This window comes from Pezoporus occidentalis, unplaced genomic scaffold, assembly GCF_034315485.1.
Source record: "Pezoporus occidentalis ecotype Australia unplaced genomic scaffold, CSIRO_AGI_Poc_V1 ctg38, whole genome shotgun sequence".
NCBI lineage: Eukaryota > Metazoa > Chordata > Aves > Psittaciformes > Psittacidae > Pezoporus > Pezoporus occidentalis.
The window spans coordinates 1,279,576-1,298,250 of record NW_026915702.1 but is presented as its reverse complement, the minus strand read 5'-3'; the positions used below and the strand labels follow the sequence as shown (position 1 = coordinate 1,298,250).

Sequence of the window (18,675 nt, the reverse complement as noted above, 5' to 3'; positions counted from 1 at the left end):
GGCAAGTGTAGTTGTTCCTGTGACAGTAGTACCAAAACGCTGCAATTGGAGCACCTGCACATAGGGCTGTAGCTGTCTGTCTGTCTGCATGCACACAAGAGCTTGCCGTATGACCTGTTCTTTGGAAAGGCTTCAGTACATAAGCCTCTTAATGAAGATGCAGCATGTATCTATTTTTAAGGAATAAGGGTTATTCCTTAAGTTTCTTCTGGTAGCTCTTGTACAGAACAGTGAATATCATTGTACAAGATCTCTTTTTGTAAAATACATACACTGCTGTCCCTAAGTTTTGATGAAGGACACTCAGGGGAAGGCATATAATGGTTTTTTTCTAGTCCTGCTCTTAATTACGGAGTTATTTCCAGGCACAGTCACTCTGGAAGGTGTTAGCTGCTGAGTCACACTGATAATCCCCTCTGACCACTTTATTGTGTTGTAAATTGGTGCTTCCTGTGCTCTTAAGGATGAACTTTGCTCATTATCGAACATTTATTACCAGGTCTATTCTGATTGTAGTGTTTACTGCTTATTCTTGTAACTAATCTTACTTAGTGACTCTAGTCCCTCTAGTTGAGTCACCCCATGGGCAGCCGTTGTGTACTGGTTTGCATTGTTTGTCATTTATGAAGTTCATTAGGAAAACTTAGTGCTTCAGTCTTGCTGACTGCAAAATTAGTTCATCAGGTTAAGAACTGACTCTTCAGTGACTTGATAGGCATTTGGTAATTTCTCTTTATAATTTCATTACATTAGTCTACCTAAATCTACTTACTAAGTGTCAGCTTCATTTTATCTGATCTATTTTGTAATTAGAATGACACACAACACCAAGCCAGGAACTTTTTACCTATCGTAATGCATCAGTGGTCTCAGACTTCCAACCCAGCTTGGCCAAAGCTGTTGTGTTTTGGTGAGCAGGCAAGATGTGCTGGTGTTGTGTAACCTTTAGTCCTTTGTAATTGAATCCTGTAATGGTTATTCTGTGATGCCGCTTGCCCCTGTCTGCCTCACAAGCCTTTTCCCCATTTCAGTCAGCTTTCCTGAAGAATTTCTGTTCATGTAATCAAAGTGAATTCTGTATTTTGTCTTCCCCAGAACTGGGAGAGCTGAACCTGTTAGCCACTTTCAGCTGCATTTGATAGAAGGCTCAGGGTTTCAAAGGGGTAATTCCTGTAAGCTTTATGAACATAACTGCCTAGGTAACAGACAGGCCACACCTTACAGCTGTCTGCTACTAGGTACCAGGAAATCTGCAGCAGGAAACCTTGAACATGCCACTACAACAATAAAAGCTTCAAAATTGGAGCTTGTATCTTCTTAAGAGACCAAAATTATCCTATTTTGAAGCCACAGAGTCTGAGATGGCCAGGTTTCCCGTGCTTGGAGCAATGTTGTTGTTATGTAGATCTCTTGCCCTTTTTTTTATGTATTTATGAAATTAGTCCCAGGCAAAATATTACTCTGCCTCCAGCATCCCAAAACTTGTGAGATTTTTAACCATAATTATGGTTCTGAATAGTTTTTTTGATGTAGTATAAATCTGTGGGTACAAGCTGTTCGGACGTGATGATCTTGAAATATCTGATATCAAAACTGGTTTTAGTGCTTCTTTTTTGTTACTTTTAGAATTAATGGATCTAATTGCATAAATAATTACACACTTGTAGTAAGAATACTGACAGCTTCTGTACACTGCAATCATAACACACAGGGTGGCAGATATCTTGAAAAGCATCTGATGTTTCAGCAGTGGTGGACTTAACTGTGGAGGGCAGAAAAGGTTAAAAATACAGAAAGACCCTGACATCAGTTTAAAACAAGGAATACATAATCCAAAGGATGTCATTGCACCAAAACCTCTTATAAATCTCATTACAAAAGTAATTAGATCACATAAGATAACTATTTGTCTTGCCTTTATCCCTGTGCACTAAAACCATACCTTCTTCCTTTTGCTCTTTTGGATTTAGAATGCCCTCTTTAAATAGTATTGTATCTTGGGTACCAATCAAAGAACCTTGTCATTAGGATTGCAGCCAGTTTTCATTTTCCTCTTACTGGAATTAACAGTACCCTGCTATGTAGCAATTATAGTACATTGTGCTTTCTGCAAGGCTGAAACCTGTTGACATACATACTTCCTATTCTTCATTTTGCAGCCTCAACTGATTCCCCTGCTGCTACTGTTGACTCTGAGACAATAGCACTAAACAGCGGAACACTACAGACCTTTGAGATTCTTCCAGTAAGTAACAAGAGAACTGATATTTGTTACTGTGCTTTTTTCAGTTAGGCACAGCTACTTCTTAGGCTACGGAACTGTGCATTTCCCCCCCAGAATAAAAACAGTTCTCAAGTTGAAAGTTACAAGGTCTAAAAGGTAAAAGTTCAGAGCAAAATGTATGTCTAAAAGTGGTGTTCATTAGGGCTGTGGAGTAAAATATGAAGTGGGGTTAAATGTTTTAAATCCTAATGCTTTACTGCTGTGAAGTTTTCCTTTGTGCTTGTTGTTGTTCTCTGTAAGGATGTTGGGGAGAGACTCTTCATTAGGCACTGTAGTGGTAGGACAAGGGGTAACAGGTCAAAACTTAAACAGGGGAAGTTTAGACTGGATATAAGGAAGAAATTCTTTACTGTGAGGGTGATGAGGCACTGGCACAGGTTGCCCAAAGAACTGGTAAATGCTCCATCCCTGGCTGTGTTCAAGGCCAGGTTGGACAGAGCCTTGGGTGACATGGTTTAGTGTGAGGTGTCCCTGCCCATGGCAGGGGGGTTGGAACTTGATCTTAAGGTCCTTTCCTTAATACTTCTCTTGGTAGCTGAAGCCTGTAGATGAGTTTCTACTTCTCAGTGCAGTACAACAGTAGGGATTGGATTTGTTTGTTTCCAGGAGAGTTACAGGTAGCGAGTTTGTGTAAGCAAGCATGCTCTGAGCATGGCCTAGGGAGGCAGTGTGTTTGTGTATTAAACTTGCATTGTCTTCTGTAGTCTTTCCATCTGCAGCCGACTGGCACACCAGGTACGTACTTACTACAGACAAGCTCAAGCCAAGGCCTTCCCCTAACACTGACGACTAGTCCTACCATGACCCTAACAGCTGCTGCTGCTCCAGCCTCCCCAGAACAGATCATAGTTCACGCCTTATCGGTACGTATTTTGAGCAGGGAAAAGACCGGAGTCTGGGCAGTGTGGGGAGGGGAACAGAACAATGCAGGCCCCTGTGTGCATGTGAAATTGAAAAAGTAGTTCTTAAGTTGTAACAGTGTTATTTTGCTTAAAATACTGCAGAGTTAGAACTTTTGTGTATTGTTTGTAAAAAGCAACTTCAGGTTGCTTCAAAACAGCTTAGGGAGCAACTTCATGCTTACTGTGGCTGAATAAGGTGTCTCAATCTAGTGGCTTGCTCCCCAGTGAAACAAAACTAGTTTCCTGTTACAGCTTCCAGTTACACTTGCAAATGAATGTTGGTGTTCACAAGACTTGTACAGTAGTGACAGTGTTATTTGTTCTTGGAGAGAAAGGGAAGCAAACTGAAGATAAAATAATAAAAATGATGTAAAATTCAGGGGAAAAAAATGATCTTTTGAATCTGCAGTGATCCTCACCTGAACAGTTGCTTCTTTCATATTGCCTATTTATTTGTGACTTAAAGGAACAGTTGACACTAAATTCAGTCTATGAATTTCATCATTTAAGGCCAGGGAAGGTCAAGAGATGATCTGGGTGACATACTATATATATTGTAGAATTCTAGAATGCCAGGTTGGAAGGAACCTCAAGGGTCATCTGGTTCAACCTTTCTAGGCAAAGTATATATGTGAAACTCTAAATTACACTTAGTACTGAGTTCTTTGAATCCTTTTGCTTTTATTTGGTCTAAGATTTGAAAATACTTGGAGGAAAGTCTCTGATTCTCAGTGGATTTTGTTTGTCTCTTTGCAAATACTGCTTACAGCCAGAGCATTTGCTAAATACAAGCGACAATGTCACAGTGCAGTGCCACACACCAAGTGTCATAATCCGTACCGTGGCTGCCGAAGATATCTCCTCCTCTGTCACTCAGGCAGAACTTGCTGTTGATTCAGACATTCAGTCGGCTCATCTGACAGATCCTCCAACCCTAGAAACAAATACCTTCCCAGAAGACATCCATCAGTCCAAGCTGAGTGACCAACAGTCAGCCTACAATGAAGATGAGGCCTCCAAATTCAGCAGCAGGAATAGTAGTGAACTGATGGATGGAGTTATGGTAAGAACTGAAGAGGAGATTTCAGATGCCAGCCTGAAACAGGAAGAGGACACACAGTCTGATTTACCCAGCACTTATGTTACTGAGGTAAGGGAGTGCCTGGTACTTGATGTTTTCCCCATTTCTGCATGGATAATAATTTCATTGTATCTTCAACCTTTGCATTAAGCTATTTATATGAAATCTGTCAGTGATTTCAAGTACATCATGGTTCTCTGAGTGTTTTGTTCAGACCCTCTATCCTTGAGCTTCATTAACGTGTTATGGGTGGGAAAGCAATGACATTTAATTTGGTACTAAAGCTTTTATTTGACTTCATCTGGAACATGGAATACCTCAAGAGCTATGGAGTTGCTTCACTACTCAGGGTACTTTTGCATATTGATGTGGAAAGTAGGAATATTATTGGCAACCTCATCTGATTACTGTTTGATTCTGCTGTTTTAAACTAGGCTATTAATTGTCCAACACATATTTTACAGGCAGATAGACTGCTGAGCAAGGGAGGTGAGGTAGCATATTTAGGTTTTGGTCTGTGAAACTAGTAACAGAGATGCATCACAGTTTCCATTTCTGAGGACTTCTACAAAACATCGAACTCCAGTAAAATATCTGTTAAATTGGAATTCAAAGCATTTAAGCTCTTTCTGCCCTCAGTTTTATTCCACTCCCACACATGAGATGCAGAAATGAGTTTATCCCACTGATTTCAGGTATTTGGATTGTTTATACTAAATTCCTCCGTCTTTCAGTTGCTGGAACTATGATAATGAGTAAGTCAAGGAAAATAGAGATGCTACAAAGAAGAAAACTCTCTTTAGTAGGTGGAAGATACTTTCCTTAGAAACTTGAGCAGGTTAGACTGTGAAAAAAGATGAGTTAAAACCAAATACCCCATCCTGTTCTCTAAACCACAGTGCTCTATAGCTGCTGTAGTTCTGCTTTATCAGACTTGAAAATCCATTGTTGATAGGCTTTGCCTTTGTTAGGCTGCTGCTTTGAAACAGTTTCTATAGACACTGCATATCCATTATGCCTTTACAAAGAGGTGTACCTCTCACCAGTCTGCTACTGCAGAAGCATTTGAATCCTGAATACATCCAAAGCTGGGGATTATTGTTTCACTTTCCTCTTTCTTGTCTCATGGTTGATACAGTTGTGATGAGATTCTCAACAGCTGGGGCAGCCTGTCAGCTTTCTATTCTCAGTTTAAAGTTGCAGCCTCTCAAGGTAGAATTAGTAAATTTTTGCTATAAACCTACTTCCCACTACACTTTGTAGAAATCACTTATGGCAAGCAGAATATAAAGAGCTACTAAACTTTTTGCTATACAGTACAACAAACTGAGTTTGTAATTCTAATCTGCTTTACACTTCTAGTCAGATTCAACTTTGATGTGTGTTTAAATTATAGGAAACAGTGAACCGGCCATGAATAACTCTGAGTGAAAAGTTACCCTAGAAGACATGGCTGCATGTTGCTTTCTCTCAGTCAGTGTTATTTTTATGCATTTGACAGTATTGTCACTGTGGGTGTGGGCAGTGGGAAGCAGGCAGTCATGCTGCAGGGTTTTATTTCGGGCTGGGAAAGGTGCCCATTTGCCACAATGGCTTCTTTAGTTTTTCACGCCTCCTCTTCCCAGTTTCAAGCCTTGCAGCATACTGCTTGTCGTGGCCAGGTCCTGCAGTGTGCTCAGCAGAAAGCTGCTTCTGCAGGTCAGGTGTACAGCACCTTGTGTGAATGGGTGCACATCAGGACCAAGTCGAGTGCACTGAGCTGCAGCACAGGTAGTCAGCTCCCCTTCTGCAGTACTGGAGAAGGAGATTTTTGGCAGGTGCCTTTATAAAAATACTGTGAAGCTATGTAGGGGAACAAGTTTTCCTAAAAGAAACCCTGTGAGATGGAGGAACGGAAGGATTTTCTTGAACAGAGAGGGCTGTAACCTCTCCCAGACATTTCCTGCTGCCTCTGAAGAGCGTGGTAAGTCCAGGTAACCCCCATTCTGCCAGCACATTTGCTAGTATTCTACATCAGTGATTCATAGAATTATAGAATGGTTAGAGTTGGAAGGGACCTTAAAGATCATAAACCTTAAGCGTGTCATGCACAAAAACTGGAATCCAAACACCTCTGCTTATTCTGGCAGTACTGTCTAGGATGTCTTCACTGCATTTGCAGAACCAGGATTGTGATGGAGCGTGGCGTGGCAGTGAGTAAGCCAGATGTATTATTGCCATTGCAGTACTACAAGAGCCCAGGAAGAGGCAGCAGGAGCAGTTATTACAGGACTGGAAGAGACCAGGGGTATTGACAACTTGTACCTGGAAAAAATCTGCGTGTTAACAACTTTTCTATGTCATGAAGTTCAGCTAAAAAAGTTTGGAGCCAACCTGCAGTCAGCAAGTGAGAGGGCAGGCAAGACCCAGCGATTAAAATGGGTCTTTTGAGCTGGGTGTTCAGTAGTTAAAACTTGACACATGTAGAAGTTGTGAAACTAAATACTAAGTTCAGATAAAGCTACTGAGTTTGTGCAGCTGGTAAGTACTATAAAGGTATGCTTCCGTATCTCAGAACATCTAGGCAGCAATTAGTGGAGAAGTTTAGTTATTCCTCTTTGTACACAAAACATTTGGCTTAAAAGGGAACATTTCATCACCACCTTGCAGTCTCTCCTGCGCTTGTGCTGCTCACAAGTTCGAATTCCTCTCATCTTGTTTTAGATGCCTGCACTAGATGAAACATGCTCTATAAATGCTGAGGTAAACTGATACTTCAATTTAATGAGAGAGAATTCATCCAGGGAGTCTATTGCTTACTATGGAGTGTGGCTGAGCAAGGCAGGTTTTTCTGTTTATGCTACCACTCTCACATCCTCTTCTTCTGTGTTGTGCAGGACCTGGATTCTCCAACGATAGAAGAACAAGTTGATCAGCCTACAATAGATGATGAGACTGTGCTTATTGTTCCTTCTTCCCATGGTTTTATCCAGACAACGGATGATATAGACAGTGAATCAGTCTTGCCCCTGACAACTCTAACAGGTACGACAGTTCCTTTCAGATGGTCGATGCCAGAGGTAGGATTCATAAATGGCACTTGAGAGTTCCTGTAAACAACATTTCTAGATCCTTGCTTTCCCTTAAGTAGTTTTCCATGTCATTGCTATGAAACTAAGCAAGTTGGTTACCCAGCTGGTAGCAGGAGAAATGGAAGAAAGTCCCACTTAACCCTGTGAGAAAAGCATTGGAACAGCAGCTGCTTCATCTGCTGCTGAACTGTTTCCATCACTCTTGAGCCTTGAAATTAGTGCATACAGGCTAATAAGTAACTCCTTCTTTAGTGGCATTTCTTCATGCCTGGTGCTTGAATGAAACTTAGTTCTTATTTGAGAGAAAACCAGAGGCATCAGAAATGCACTTGATGCCTCTCATGGTGAGGGGCTGGGCTCTCTGGGGGAGTGTTTGCACAGCACTCAGCTTGTGGCACGCTTCCCAGTGCCAAGAGTCGTCTAAGGCTTGGAAGCAGCACAGATACATTCTCCCACTGCTGCACCTAATAAATACTGCTTTCCAGAGGAGGGATCTCCTTGTAGAGCCATCAGAGGATCAGCACTAGGCCTGATACAGTAGTCACTGATTGATAGGACCAAATGTGACTCCGTTTGCATCTGTATTAGTCATAGCTTACCTTGACACTGGAAACTGAGAACTGCCCAGTGCGAGCAATATTGCTTAAAGTTGTTTAAAATTCCAGATGGCAATTCTGTCTGCTAAGTGTATTTTACATCTTGTTATAATGGCACAGTAAGTAGTTCTGATGTACTGTGTCTCTTGACAGATCCTATCCTGCAGCATCACGGAGATGGGTCCCACATCATTGGCTCATCGCTGGGCAGTCCTGACTCAGAAAATTCAAAGGATGTTGAAGATTTAGTGAGTTGTCACTGAGAGGCAGAAATGGTGTCCATTTTCTATTGACCATGTTTTCATCATGAAATCAGTTACAACCCTGTGCCGCATTTCCAAAGAAAGGAGTCAGTCTGTGTCCTTAAACAGAAACTTCCAGTGTGAAATGACTACAGTGCACTTTCTCTGCTCAGGCTGGTTACCTCCTTTGTAAAGGGTCACAGTGCAGCCAGCTGAAGCCTGGTGTACTGTGTCTCAGCCAGGGTGTCTCAGTGTTCTAAAGAACCTCTGTTGCAGTGCTCACTGCTAGCATCCACGTGGTCAGTTCGGATCTGACACGTTACTGATGTGCTTGGACTGCACATCTGGAAAACTGGATGCAAGTCAAAGATCGTGGACTGTAGCCTCAGTGCAGCAGCAAGAATTAGTTTGCACACGTTTCATGAAGAATGGGTGAGGATTTCTGCACTTACTGACTCTTGTGATACATGGAGTGAGAGACTGTTACATTTCAGGAAGAAATATATTCCATCAGAGACTTCAGGGAGCATGGGCAGCATCATGAAGAAAAATGGTTTGTATTCCCATCTCACCTGGCTCAGTGCACCTACGGCTTAGGAAGAAGACACAGAAGCTTATGGGACTTGCCAGGTCTGCTTGTTCCTGAGGAGCCCGTTGCTGGCAACAGGCAGAGCTCAGAAAGACCACTCGTAAAAAATCTCCTTCTTCTTTGCTTTTAATTTTCCTTCATCACTACAGCAAGCTCAATCAAAAGGAAAGGCTGTGTGAAAGGGAAGCTACCGGGACCCACCAGCCTCCCCCACAAGTTTGTAACTCCTTTGAAGGTTGTAGTGAGTAGGCTGGAACAGTTTCTCTCTCGCTGTTTACATGACACTACCAGTCACCTCTGCAGCAAGTTAGTGGATGGGGGGTGGTGTCAGGGTGTCTTGGAGAAACAGCTCTGTGAGGAGCTGGGCATAGGGCCCCAAGGCAGAGGAAGCCAAGTAATTCAAGGTTTTGAAACAGACACTAGGCTGAGCAGCAGCCTTTTAGCTAGGGAATCGAGAGAAAAAGCTACAGAAACTAAAGACTCCTGTATAAATTATTTTATTTATTTCCGTAATTAGTTCTTCATAATCCAAAGTGGGTCTTTTTTTTCAGTCTGTGGTTTTGTTAACATGAGGAAAAATAAGCTGTAGTTTCAAATGGTTGCCTAGGGAACAGAAATAACTGTATATTCAGTTTCAACGAAATAAAGAGTATTTGTCTTACAGAACTGTAAGATGCCATTTATTTGTACTGCTACAGATCCTCTGCAGTGCTGCAGTTTGTACAGTCATAAAAAATGAAGGGGGTTTTGTTTTTCCAAAATGAAAAAGCTTGTGCCATTCTGAACCATCAGCACAACTGGAATGTTCATCAAGCGCAACAAGAGCTCTTCAAAAGAAAGCAGAATGTCACATCTTACGGCAGTAGTTCTCCCGACCAAGAGGGACATTACATATACATTTACATGAAAATCATGTACTGATTTATCCTTGCACAACCCACTTCTTGCCTTTCAGGCTGATCGTCCTCACTTCAACATCTCCAGCAGAGCTGAGAGCCAAGCTAAAAGCAGTCTGACACGGCCCCAGCATCACTGCTGGGGCTTCCCGATGTCCATCATTTACCCACTTCATGGAAGTACAGGTTGGCACATATACATAACATGACAATAGAAAACAATATATAGTATATCAGGTTCCTGAATTTAGGTTCCAGGTCTCCTTGTCGATACCAGTAGATCTAGAAGAGAGGAGTCTGTATTACTTTAAAAGGCCAGGTACTCCTGAGGAAACCTTCTGTGGTAACTGAACTGGCAACTTAAAGACCTTTCTTTGCCTTTTAAAACAACTGAGCTTCACCTGCCTAGAGAGGACCAGGTGTAGAATCCTGCTACTTCTCTTAACAATTAAATGAAAAAATACCACCTGTTTTCTTAGCATGCTTGAGGAACACATAAAGAAGGATTTGGCAAGGTGTTTCTCCCCAAAACAGGCTCTTTGCTAAACCAGGGTGCCAGGTTAGCTATGAAGACATGGGTTGTGTTGTCAGCTCTGTTGCAGGTGGGCAGGTTGTTTTTTTTAAAACACTCAAAACTGGCTACACGCTGGTGGATAAGGACAAACATCAGGTTTTGCACTGCACTGTCTTATCTTGGGCAGAGGCATGGCTACAGTGAACCAGAACCCAGCACCTACCAGGCACCACAGAGCAACTTCCCAGCTTATCCTTCAATGAGGGGCAGAGGCTCGGGGCTGTGACTGTTCTAGGTCACAGCAGGGTGAGGAGAATGCTCCCAGTGTGAATGCTACAGCAGAGGGAGCCACTGATGTCCCTGCCCATGGCAGGGGGGCTGGACTACGTCTTTGAAGGTCCCTTCCATCCCACACTGTTCTATGAACTCTGGCCTGCCAGTTCCCTTTGCCAGCGCCTAGGACCAACTCTCTTGGGATGCCACAACTGCTGAGTAGAGGAACCTCTGCTACCACCCTGATGAAAAGCCACCATCTGTAGCTTCCTACCAGTGCAACTCATGCCCTGTGCCTGACTTCTGCAAGTGCCTGGCTGGCCCCACCACTTCAAGTTCAAGTGTTTTGCTCCACCCTGGGTATTCTGCAGCATAATCCACCTTTGTTCCCAATCCACTGCTCTGCTCCCTGGCTTCTTACTTCATGTACCCACTGGCAGCTACAGATGGCACTGTCACAGAGGTGACAAGTCTTGCATCACTGCTGCTCTGCAGAAGTTGGCTTAGTCCACACGTTTACTCTGCACTCAATGCAAAACTGTTACCACAGTTTTGTCAGCTTGTTTTATGGAGGCAGGAAGGCTTTCTAGGAGAGTGTGGAAAAGGTGGCACCACATCGAGCAGATCTTACTCAGATTCATCCCCTCTCACCAACTCAAAAGCTCACACAGCCAACTTGGTGGTACTCACAAGTATGCCAGCAGAGATGCAACACAAGGAGATGCAGAAAGCAAGAAATACATTCACAGGCTTTGGAGGTAGTTGCGGGAAGACAAAAGCACTGATTAGAGTTACCTGTGTGGAGGCAAACACAGATGAAGACTCTCAGTGAGGATGCTGGTGTACCACAGCGCTCGCATCCTTACCTCCCTCCCTGCTTTTTAACTCCCACCCGTGAAGAGCTGGAAGCAGATGTAAAATTCGGGAGGTAAACCACTTTGCACAACTACAGACTTCAGAGCGGTGGAAAACAACACTGAAAGCTTTGGTTTGCTACTCTGGCTTGTTGCTGGATACATCCTCCAAGCACCCAGCAAGCCAGCAGGCACGGGGGTGTATGCTGCCCATGTAGGAGCATCGCTTAGCCAAGCTTTCCACTGGCATGCCGTCTCTCAAACGATGGTGCCACCATGGACCACAGAACTGGTGCTCTCCAGTCACAATGGCCCTGGGTTTGTCTTTAAATGTCTTTAAAGCTTGGGGAATGCAGAGTTCAGGAGTGTGACAAGTTGGAAAAAATTCTATAAGCCATAAATAGAGGGCAATAAATTACAAGCAGAAGGAAGTAAAGAGAAGTAAACATGTTCTGCTGGGTCATAAGCACTTGCCCAGCCTCAGATCCAGCTGGGGAAGGACAATCTGCCCATGGACTTGGGGCTTTTATTGTGCAGACAGATCTTAAAACATGGCTTGAAGTAAGGTACTGTCCTTCTCCTGTTATCAAAGAGTTTCAAAATACAGATGTGCCTCAAAGGGACAGCCTGGGCCCCAGACTACAGCCTGTTGGGTCAGTGAAGTGTTACCACCCATTCTGGGGAGGAACTCTGGGTTTTAGCCCATCCCCTAAGGGAGGCACGAAACACAGGATGGGATGGGGGATACTCACAACAAGCAGCAAGGACGTTAAGCCGCCAACAACTAGATTGATGATTCTGTCCTGAAGAGAAGAAAGGATGGTTACACTTGTCGTGCCAAAAACCCCCATATAGGACAGACTGGTAACCAACCACACTGAGAGCACAGCATCAGCCAGGACCCATGTGAAACCCAGCACACCCAGCAGCACCATTGAGGCTCCCTGCTCAGCTGTGCCACGCAGGAGGGTTTCCCTCCCTCTGACTCCATGGAGCTCAGGGAGATTGTAGGGACCAAGTCCTTGTGCAGCAGGTTTGCTCACTGGCAACTGGATTCATTGCTGCATCCAAATAATTACAGTTATGCAAATCCTTCTTAAAAAGTGGGAATGGACAGATGGAGGTTGTCAAAAAAGCTTATTTTAGCCTCAGAACTAATAGCTTGATATTGTCTAAGGTGGGAATTCTTGGGCTGTGGCAAGGAGGTGGAATGTTCCCTGCACCTCAAACATCCCCCCCAACACCACCAGACCTGAACACACCTCAGGGGGCCCTGCTAGGATGGACATGTATTCCCCCCTACTTCTTTCTGTGGTTCTCCATGAGCATAGAACACTTGGCTAGGAAGAGACAACCTTTTGGGAAGAGGTATCCCTCGGTGTCAGCATCACGATCCCACCCCAGATGGCATCAGGTTTGGCAGTGACACTCAGCTGTGTGAGTGCCCAGGGCAGGACCCCATAGTGATGCATTCACTGGAGTAAAAAATGCCTTGATGCAAGAGGAGAACATTCCCACCCCTGCTGGGATACCTCCTCCTCCCTTTCTTCTTGGTGTTGCTCTGAGGATAAACATCTATGGCCAAAGTCAGAGCGGGTTACACTCAGGTGTAACACCCCAAATAAAACACTAGAAAAGCAGCTACAGCAGGAAAGATGTGCAGAGAATAAACCCCCAGAATTTCAATTAATTATACTGAGATTGTATCTTTAGTTATATCATTAGCTGGGTATGGTTAAAGGAAAGGGAGAAAAGAGTTCAAGCAGTGACAGCATCTTGCCCAAGACATCCCAGCCGGCAGGGAGGGCAGCCCAGGTTTCCCTCCTTGTGGTCCTGCATCCATATTCCCTCCTAGCACTGCATTTTGGAAGAAGAGTTGTAGAAGCCCCAGGTTATGAAGTACCACATGGCAGGAGAAGAAAGCAGAGAGCAAAGAGGATGAGGCAGAGAGCAGAGATGTTCTTGCAGACCTGACCTAAGGCTCGGTGGAGCTCAGGTACCTGAGCCTGCGGTTCAGTGACAGGCAGATGCTGTGTTCATCCCCATAGTAAAGGACCACAGCCAGCAGCAGACCCTATAAAACCTCTTCTGTTAGACCCCAGCATAAAACCAGCCCATTTGTGCTCCTACAGCCCCAAGCCATGGGGGTACAGTGGTGTCTGCAGCAGTGACTCCATCACCAGCATCCCCTGTGCGAGGTCCTCACCAGCCAGGCACAAACACCTTTTCCTCACCAGTATCTGCATACACAGTGTTGGCAATAGCACAACAGCCCCGTGGAGCCATGTACAAGGTACCCACCACCCCAAAAACAAGCCAAGAGAAATAAACCCAGGGGAATGCAAGTACCCTACCTCCATGGGAGCGTGTCACGACAGCTCAGCTGAGCTCCTCCACCTGAACTGAAATACATTCATAGAATCATAGAATCAACGGGACTGGAAAAGACCTTTGAGATCCTCAAACACCCCAGGGCTGCCAAGGCCACCACTAAACCATGTCACTAAATCTAGACATGGAGGAGTCCTTACCCCCAAAACCGACTCTGGTATCAGGAGAGGACAGCGGGTTTGCTCTGCAGACCCAGTGGAGCCCAGCAAGGCGGCTTTATGGAAGGGGCCCAGAGATTGCATTCTGGTTCAGCATGTCAGGAACACAAGGGGTGGCAGGAGGTGAGCAGCTGGGTCCCTTCTCCCTTTGTACCATGGTGTTTGAACAGCAGAGGAAGGGGCAGGAAAGCCAAGGAGCCAGCTGCAGAGCAGCAGTGGGTCACCATCCACTACGGCTAAGCCAGCGAGCAGAATCACAACCAGGTCGCCATAGAGGGATGGACACATGGTCACATACCTATGGACAGGATACACCACCAGACACTCAGCCATGATTAAGTTTCTCCTAATTAACTACAGACTTGGATGGTGACAATTTTAATATGGGGAGAATTCAACCTGTTTACCATGACAGAGACTGGTCTGACAAGAGAAAATGAGGGGTTTGGACCCAGAGGTGACCACAGAGGTGACCCAGAGGTGACCTATTTTATGTGGTGTTCAATGAGAGCATCCCCCCAGCACAGCAACCCTTTATCCCACACCACCAAGTAATAGATGCCCTCAGTGGCAACCAGCCCCTGCAGGTCAGAGCATCCCCTTCCCCATGCTTACACCTGTGGTCACTACAACGTTCCACCAGCAGAAGAAGGTATTTCAGGCTCCAAGGATTAGAGCCACTGATCCTGAAATCCCAGGCTTGGCAGAGCAGCCAGTGGCTGTATTCCTCAGTGCCCAGTGACACTTCAGCCCCAGGCAGCTTAGCACAGCAAAAAGGTTAAAAATACACAAGCAGAGGCCAAGGCAGCTAAAGGGATTGGGGATGACGGAGCCTTTCACCTCCATGCTGTGTCCGACAGCCCAGGCAGACACTTGTGGGTAGCAGGAACAGGCTGTGAGGAGCTGAGTGTCCTCCCATCCAGGGAGGGTTTGTTCTCCATCTCTTGTGTTATGGTAGCTGCTATAGAGAAAAGACTAAAGCAGCATGCACAGGAGAAGTGAGGACGCAGGTCACACATGGATGCTGATTCCTGACCCAGCCCTGCAGCTGATGGGGGTCCCAGTTCAGCTGGGACAAAGCTGCTCCCCACAGGCGATGAATTCCAGCATTGCACAAGCTGCATTTCGACACGGGAGGTTTTCTGCCTCTCCTCCTGCTCCAGGGAGGGTGTTGCAGTGGCTGGAGGCATCAGGCTTGTCCCGGGGCAGAGATTCCCTCCAGCTGCCTCTGGGAAAGGGAGGCAGGCCAGGAAGCATCCTCACAAAGCAGGAGGGCACAAGCCAGGATCCTTTGGGATCTGGGTCATGGCTGCAACAGGAAAACTGAGGGTGTATCTGCACCACTGTGCCCGCTGTACAGGCTTTGACAGAGCAACAGAGTTGCTTTTCACCCCATTCCAGCTCAGCACCTTGCATCCTCCAGGTTAGTGTCCTGTGGGCACTGTTCCCGTGGGGAACAAGGCCCTGGCAGAAGCCTGGTGAAGGGTGCAGGCTGGTTCTGGAGGGCAGGTACCTGGTGGTACTCTGCAGGCATGATGGAGAAGCCATTTTTATGACTTACTTGAGCAAGTGCAGATGGGCAGCAGCAATCCCAGCCACAGGGAACACCGTGATCCCATGCCAAACGACATGGAAGAGCAGACAGCGTATGCTCCCTGTGCAAAGAGCTGTGCTCAGGGCCACGCTGCTGTGCCCTCGAAGGCTCCTCATTCCCATCTCGAGCTGCTCAGCCTCTTCCCGTTGCTTTCTGCATCCAACCCACAGCAATTAACACCCACCCACCTACATTTACAGGCTCCCATCACAGAGGAGCCCAAGCAGTTCCCGCTTCCAACTCCTTTCCTAAGTCCTGCATCTGCAACGCTCCATCTCTGCCACCTTACACTGCTTGTGCCTTTGCTTTGCATCACCTTATACCTGCTTACTGCCAGCGCTGCATCTCTTGTAACCACAGCTGAATCCACAGTGCTTGGCACCCATCAGCACCGCGCTGCTGCTACTCTCCTGCATCCCACCAGACTCCTTCGGTACCAGCTTGTCCCCAGTGCCTCAGCAGCCAGTATGGGAGGGTGAAGCACCCGGACCATGGCAAGGGAAGGAAGCCAGGGCTACTGCACAGCTCCCACTATAGCCCCAAAGCCACCAGCATGGACACCAGGAGGACACAGGGTGGGAAGAACAGGGCATCCCCATCTCTACATCCATGTCCAAATGCCAGCCAGGGTGCAAGACCCCTGCTTTGGGTGCCTGGGGCACACACACTGCCCCTGCCCATCCCCGTGGCCTCATGGCCAGCCCAAGCAGAGGGTCCTGGTGTGCCAGCACCAGCCATCGCCTGCAGGCATAAGCAGAGCCAGTCATGGGCAGACACACTTCTCCCAGCAAATCTGCTCCTGCTTCACAGCAAAGTTCAGTGTTGCCATTCCCGAGATGGAACATTTCCAGCTCTGGACATCACCAGTATCCATCTATAACCAAGAGAGTCTGGGATGAAACCACCCCAGCCAGCACAGTGAGCCCATGTCCACTGGACACAGGAATGGCCACCACTGGGCCTATGCAATGGGTTCCAAAAGCAGCCGCAGGAGCGGATGACATGTAGGACATCGGATCCCCATTCCAGCCTAGGATCTGGAATTTGCACCCCATGTTTATTACTTACTTTGTGAGCTGATAGAGACAGGGATCAGGGATCAAAGGCCTGACCTGGGCTGGAGAGTTTGGGGTCTCTGCTGCTGGAATCACTGCCAGCTCCAATGGCACATCCCGGTCCCTGAAGTCCCCATCCCTGGAAACTTCCCCAGATTCCTGACCAAGAACTAGCCACCACAGCCCCAGCACAGGGCACTGCTCCAGCAAAGGTCGTCTTAGCACCAGCACTCCCCATCAGAGCCATCCCCACTCCACTGATCCTCTCATATGTCCTGCCTGTCCTCCTCCCATCCCACACCATTCCTGTTTCACCCCTAAATTCAGCTGGAATCACTGTACTTGTATTTCTACTAAACATTAGCGTTGTAGCAGCAGTTCCAAGTACTTGGAAAGTCCAAACAGCCCCCATCCCATTGCACCCCATGCCCATATCAAAGCAATGGCCCCAGACCCAGGCACACACAACCGAGGGTGCTGCAGCCCCCAGCCCTGCTATGGGGGGGCCACAGCCTGGGGTGACCCTAGCCCCTCCCGGGGGTCCCCCACACCTGGCGCTCTCTGCACCCCAAGGCCCTGCTCCTCACCAGGGCTGTGGGGGGAGGTCTGTAAAAAGACATCTGCCAGGGTCCATGTGTTGGAGTCCCTGGGCTCTGTTTGGGGGTCCCGGGGCTGTACTGGGGGTCCTGGGGCTGTGTTTGAGGTCCCGGGGCTCTATTGGAGGGTCCTGGGGCTGTGTTTGGGATCCCAGGGCTCTATTGGAGTGTCCCGGGACCTATCTGGGGGTCCTGGGGCTGTACTGGTTGTTCTGGGGCTGTGTCTGGGGTCCCGAGGCTTGTCTTGGGGGTTGCGGGACTCTGTCTGGGGGGTCCCGGTGCTCCCTTTGGGGGTCCCGGGGCTGTGTTTGGGGTCCCGGGGCTCTATTGGAGGGTCCTGGGGCTGTGTTTGGGATCCCAGGGCTCTATTGGAGTGTCCCGGGATCTATCTGGGGGTCCCGGGGCTGTACTGGTAGTTCTGGGGCCGTGTTTGGGATGCTGGGGCTGTGTTTGGGGTCCCGAGGCTTGTCTTGGGGGTTGTGGGACTCTGTCTGGGGGGTCCCGGTGCTCTCATTGGGGGTTCTGGGGCTGTGTTGGGAGTCCCGGCGCTGTCTCCGGGGGTCCCGGGGCTGTGCTGGGGTCCCGCTGTGTCCCGGTGGGCCCCGCCGTGCCCGCGCTCGCCGCTCACCCTGGCCGAGGTCTCCCCGAACAGCGGGCGGTTGTTGAGCCCGTCCGTGCCGTACCCGCGGCCGGTGAACCCCTCCATGCCGCCGCGGCGACGGTTGCTCCCTCATGCTGCGCCTCAACGCCCTCCGCGCGTCCCCGCGCCGCTCCGCGCGTCCCCGCCGCGCACGGACACGCCCCCGACCCGCGCGCCGCCGGGAGGGGAGGGGAGGGGAGGGGAGAGCTGCGGCGGGGGCGGGGAGAGCGGGGTTTACGCGCGGTCACGCGGAGCTATCCGCGGGAACTGCTGCCCTGGGGGCGGGGCGGGGCGGGACGGGGCGGGACGGGACGGGACGGGACGGGACGGGGCGGGGCGGAACGGGACGGGACAGGACAGGATAGGATAGGATAGGATAGGATAGGGTAGGATGGGGTGGGGTGGGGTGGGGTGGGGTGTAGCTCAGAAGAGCTGTGTAATTTAAGCGAATCTCACCATTGGGGGTGATACTCGGGGAAATTAAGATTTTATTGTGCTGTATTCTGTTCTGATTTATTGTATTCTATTCTATTTCATTTAATTTTTCTTTTATTCTACTTTATTTTGTTCTATTTTATTTTACTCTCTTCTGTTCTTACTTTTCCCTTTTTTGTGTTTTTAAATTTAAAATAAAAATTAATACATTTTTTATTTTAGTTTGGTTTAATGATTATTTCTTTATTTATTTATTTACCCTTTTTTTTTCCCTCTAATTTTTTCACTTTATTTTACAAGCAGTCACTGGTGGCAGAGCTGAAACTGGACTTGCTCGGTGTTCCCTCCATAAACTGGGTACATGGGAGCAACTGTCCCTGTGCTGGGCCACAGCAGTGCAAGGGTGTTCCTGCTCTGACCCTGTCCTCACCTAACTCACACCTCTCTGCAGGGCGCTCCTTGTTCAGAAGATGAAATGGAATCCCAGCCTGGTTTGGGTTGAAA

At 47.4% G+C, this 18,675-nt stretch overlaps 2 protein-coding genes across 6 annotated transcripts in view; one reads left to right on the top strand and one right to left on the bottom strand.

The window, feature by feature from the left end:
- DMTF1 (cyclin D binding myb like transcription factor 1) overlaps positions 1–9,431 on the top strand; it is a 30,040-nt gene extending 20,609 nt beyond the window's left edge. For 3 of the 4 annotated variants that reach the window (XM_062631893.1, XM_062631892.1, XM_062631895.1), the window contains 5 exons: positions 2,160–2,245; positions 2,989–3,147; positions 3,956–4,336; positions 7,144–7,291; positions 8,088–9,431. In XM_062631893.1, the coding sequence (XP_062487877.1) occupies positions 2,160–2,245; positions 2,989–3,147; positions 3,956–4,336; positions 7,144–7,291; positions 8,088–8,197 (884 nt within the window). In that variant the 3' untranslated portion in view covers positions 8,198–9,431. Of the gene's footprint in view, positions 1–2,159; positions 2,246–2,988; positions 3,148–3,955; positions 4,337–6,492; positions 7,292–8,087 lie in introns of those variants that run through there. The other variant, XM_062631894.1, reaches the window with a different exon arrangement.
- On the bottom strand, positions 9,247–17,895 carry TMEM243 (transmembrane protein 243). 2 transcript variants are annotated; one of them, XM_062631896.1, is made up of 4 exons: positions 17,725–17,895; positions 12,055–12,105; positions 11,139–11,243; positions 9,247–9,943 (listed from the first exon to the last, which is right to left on the bottom strand). In XM_062631896.1, the coding sequence occupies exons 1-4, from the start codon at positions 17,800–17,802 to the stop codon at positions 9,821–9,823; spliced, it is 357 nt and encodes a 118-aa protein (XP_062487880.1). In that variant the 5' UTR covers positions 17,803–17,895; the 3' UTR covers positions 9,247–9,820. The 2 variants fall into 2 exon arrangements, with proteins under 2 accessions (XP_062487880.1, XP_062487881.1); XM_062631897.1 differs by lacking the exon at positions 17,725–17,895 and adding an exon at positions 12,565–12,608.
- Between the last annotated feature and the right edge of the window lie 780 nt (positions 17,896–18,675).

Excerpts from the sequence above, each read along its gene's own strand:
- TMEM243 (XM_062631896.1), bottom strand. The coding sequence starts at position 17,802 with ATGGAGGGGTTCACCGGCCGCGGGTACGGCACGGACGGGCTCAACAAC. Across the intron at positions 11,244-12,054 it reads TAACGTCCTTGCTGCTTGTT|GTAACTCTAATCAGTGCTTT; the intron begins GTGAGTATCCCC and ends GCCTCCACACAG. Across the intron at positions 9,944-11,138 it reads GCATCTCTGCTGGCATACTT|ATCTACTGGTATCGACAAGG; the intron begins GTGAGTACCACC and ends CCTCTCTTCTAG.